This window comes from Austrofundulus limnaeus, unplaced genomic scaffold (genome assembly GCF_001266775.1).
Source record: "Austrofundulus limnaeus strain Quisiro unplaced genomic scaffold, Austrofundulus_limnaeus-1.0 Scaffold720, whole genome shotgun sequence".
Lineage (NCBI taxonomy): Eukaryota > Metazoa > Chordata > Actinopteri > Cyprinodontiformes > Rivulidae > Austrofundulus > Austrofundulus limnaeus.
Genome location: NW_013953122.1, coordinates 73835 through 75392, shown reverse-complemented (window position 1 = coordinate 75392; position 1558 = coordinate 73835). Strand labels below are relative to the sequence as shown.

Sequence of the window (1558 nt, the reverse complement as noted above, 5' to 3'; positions counted from 1 at the left end):
GTCCTCAGGTGTCTCAGATTGTCTGTCAGTATATACTCCTGTCCTCAGGTGTTTCAGGGTGTCTGTCCTCAGGTGTCTCAGATTGTCTGTCAGTATATACTCCTGTCCTCAGGTGTTTCAGGGTGTCTGTCCTCAGGTGTCTCAGATTGTCTGTCAGTATATACTCCTGTCCTCAGGTGTTTCAGGGTGTCTGTCCTCAGGTGTCTCAGATTGTCTGTCAGTATATACTCCTGTCCTCAGGTGTTTCAGGGTGTCTGTCCTCAGGTGTCTCAGATTGTCTGTCAGTATATACTCCTGTCCTCAGGTGTTTCAGGGTGTCTGTCCTCAGGTGTTTCAGGGTGTCTGTCCTCAGGTGTTTCAGGGTGTCTGTCCTCAGGTGTTTCAGAGTGTCTGTCCTCAGGTGTCTCAGGTTGTCTGACTTGTTCATACCGTCCAGCCTCCTCCCTCGGTGCTCATGTCGCAGTAAACCATGAATCCGTTGGGGTCATGAGTCGGAAACACAGAATAAACTCCATCCTGAGAGACGCCGGACGCCAGGATGTCGCTGCAGTCTTTTGGTCGGACAGCTGAAGACACAGGTTGTCATGAAAACAGTCAGAGATTAACCTTTGCTTCTACTTCTTTTGTTCTACTGTGTTTACCTGTGTAATACCTGTTAATAACCTGTGTATTACCTGTGTAAACCTGTTAATTACCTGTGTATTACCTGTGTAATATCGGTTAATTACCTGTGTATTACCTGTGTATTAACTGTGTATTAACTGTGTATTACCTAGGTAATATCTGTTTGCTTGGTCCGCATTGCCTGTAGTAAATTGGACTCATTTCCGGTGAGAGTTGGAGTCCACCAAGGTTGTCCTTTGTCACAGATTCTGTTCATGACTTTTATGGACAGAATTTCTAAGAGCAGCTAAGGTGTTGAGGGGATCCTTTTTGGTGACCTTAGAATCACATCTCTGCTTTTTGTGGATGATGTGGTCCTGTTGGCTTCATCAGATCCTGATCTCCAGCTCTCACAGGAGCGGTTCACAGCCAAGTGTGAGGTGGCCAGGATGAGGATCAGTGCCTCCAAATCCCAGACCATAGTCTTGAGCCAGAAACTGGTAGGGTGCCTTCTCCGGGTCAGGGAGGAGGTCCTGCCCCAAGTGGAGGAGTTTAAGTATCTCGGGGTCTTGTTCACGAATGAGGGAAGAATGGAGCGGGAGATCGAGAAGTGGATTGGTGCTGCGTCTGCAGTGATGCAGGCGTTGTACCGGTCTGTCGTGGTGAAGAGAGCTGAGCCAGAAGGTGAAGCTCTCGGTTTACCAGTCGGTCTACGTTCCTACCCTCATCTATGGTCAGGAGCTTTGGGTAGTGACCGAAAGAACGAGATCGAGGATACAAGCGGCTGAAATGAGTTTCCTCTGCAGGGTGTCTGGGCTCTGCTTAGGCTGCTGCCCCCGAGACCTGACCCCGTATAAGAGGAAGAAAACGGACACACGGACGGACCCGTGTAATATCTGTATAATACCTGTGTAATATCTGTATAATACCTGTGTAATATCTGTATAATACCTGT

At 48.2% G+C, this 1558-nt stretch overlaps 1 protein-coding gene across 2 annotated transcripts in view; it reads right to left on the bottom strand.

Moving 5' to 3' along the window:
- LOC106532131 (fibrinogen C domain-containing protein 1) overlaps positions 1-1558 on the bottom strand; it is a 12762-nt gene that overhangs the window by 3323 nt on the left and 7881 nt on the right. For both annotated transcript variants that reach the window (XM_014028139.1, XM_014028138.1), the window contains one exon: positions 430-566. In XM_014028139.1, the coding sequence (XP_013883593.1) occupies positions 430-566 (137 nt within the window). The remainder of the gene's footprint in view (positions 1-429; positions 567-1558) is intronic.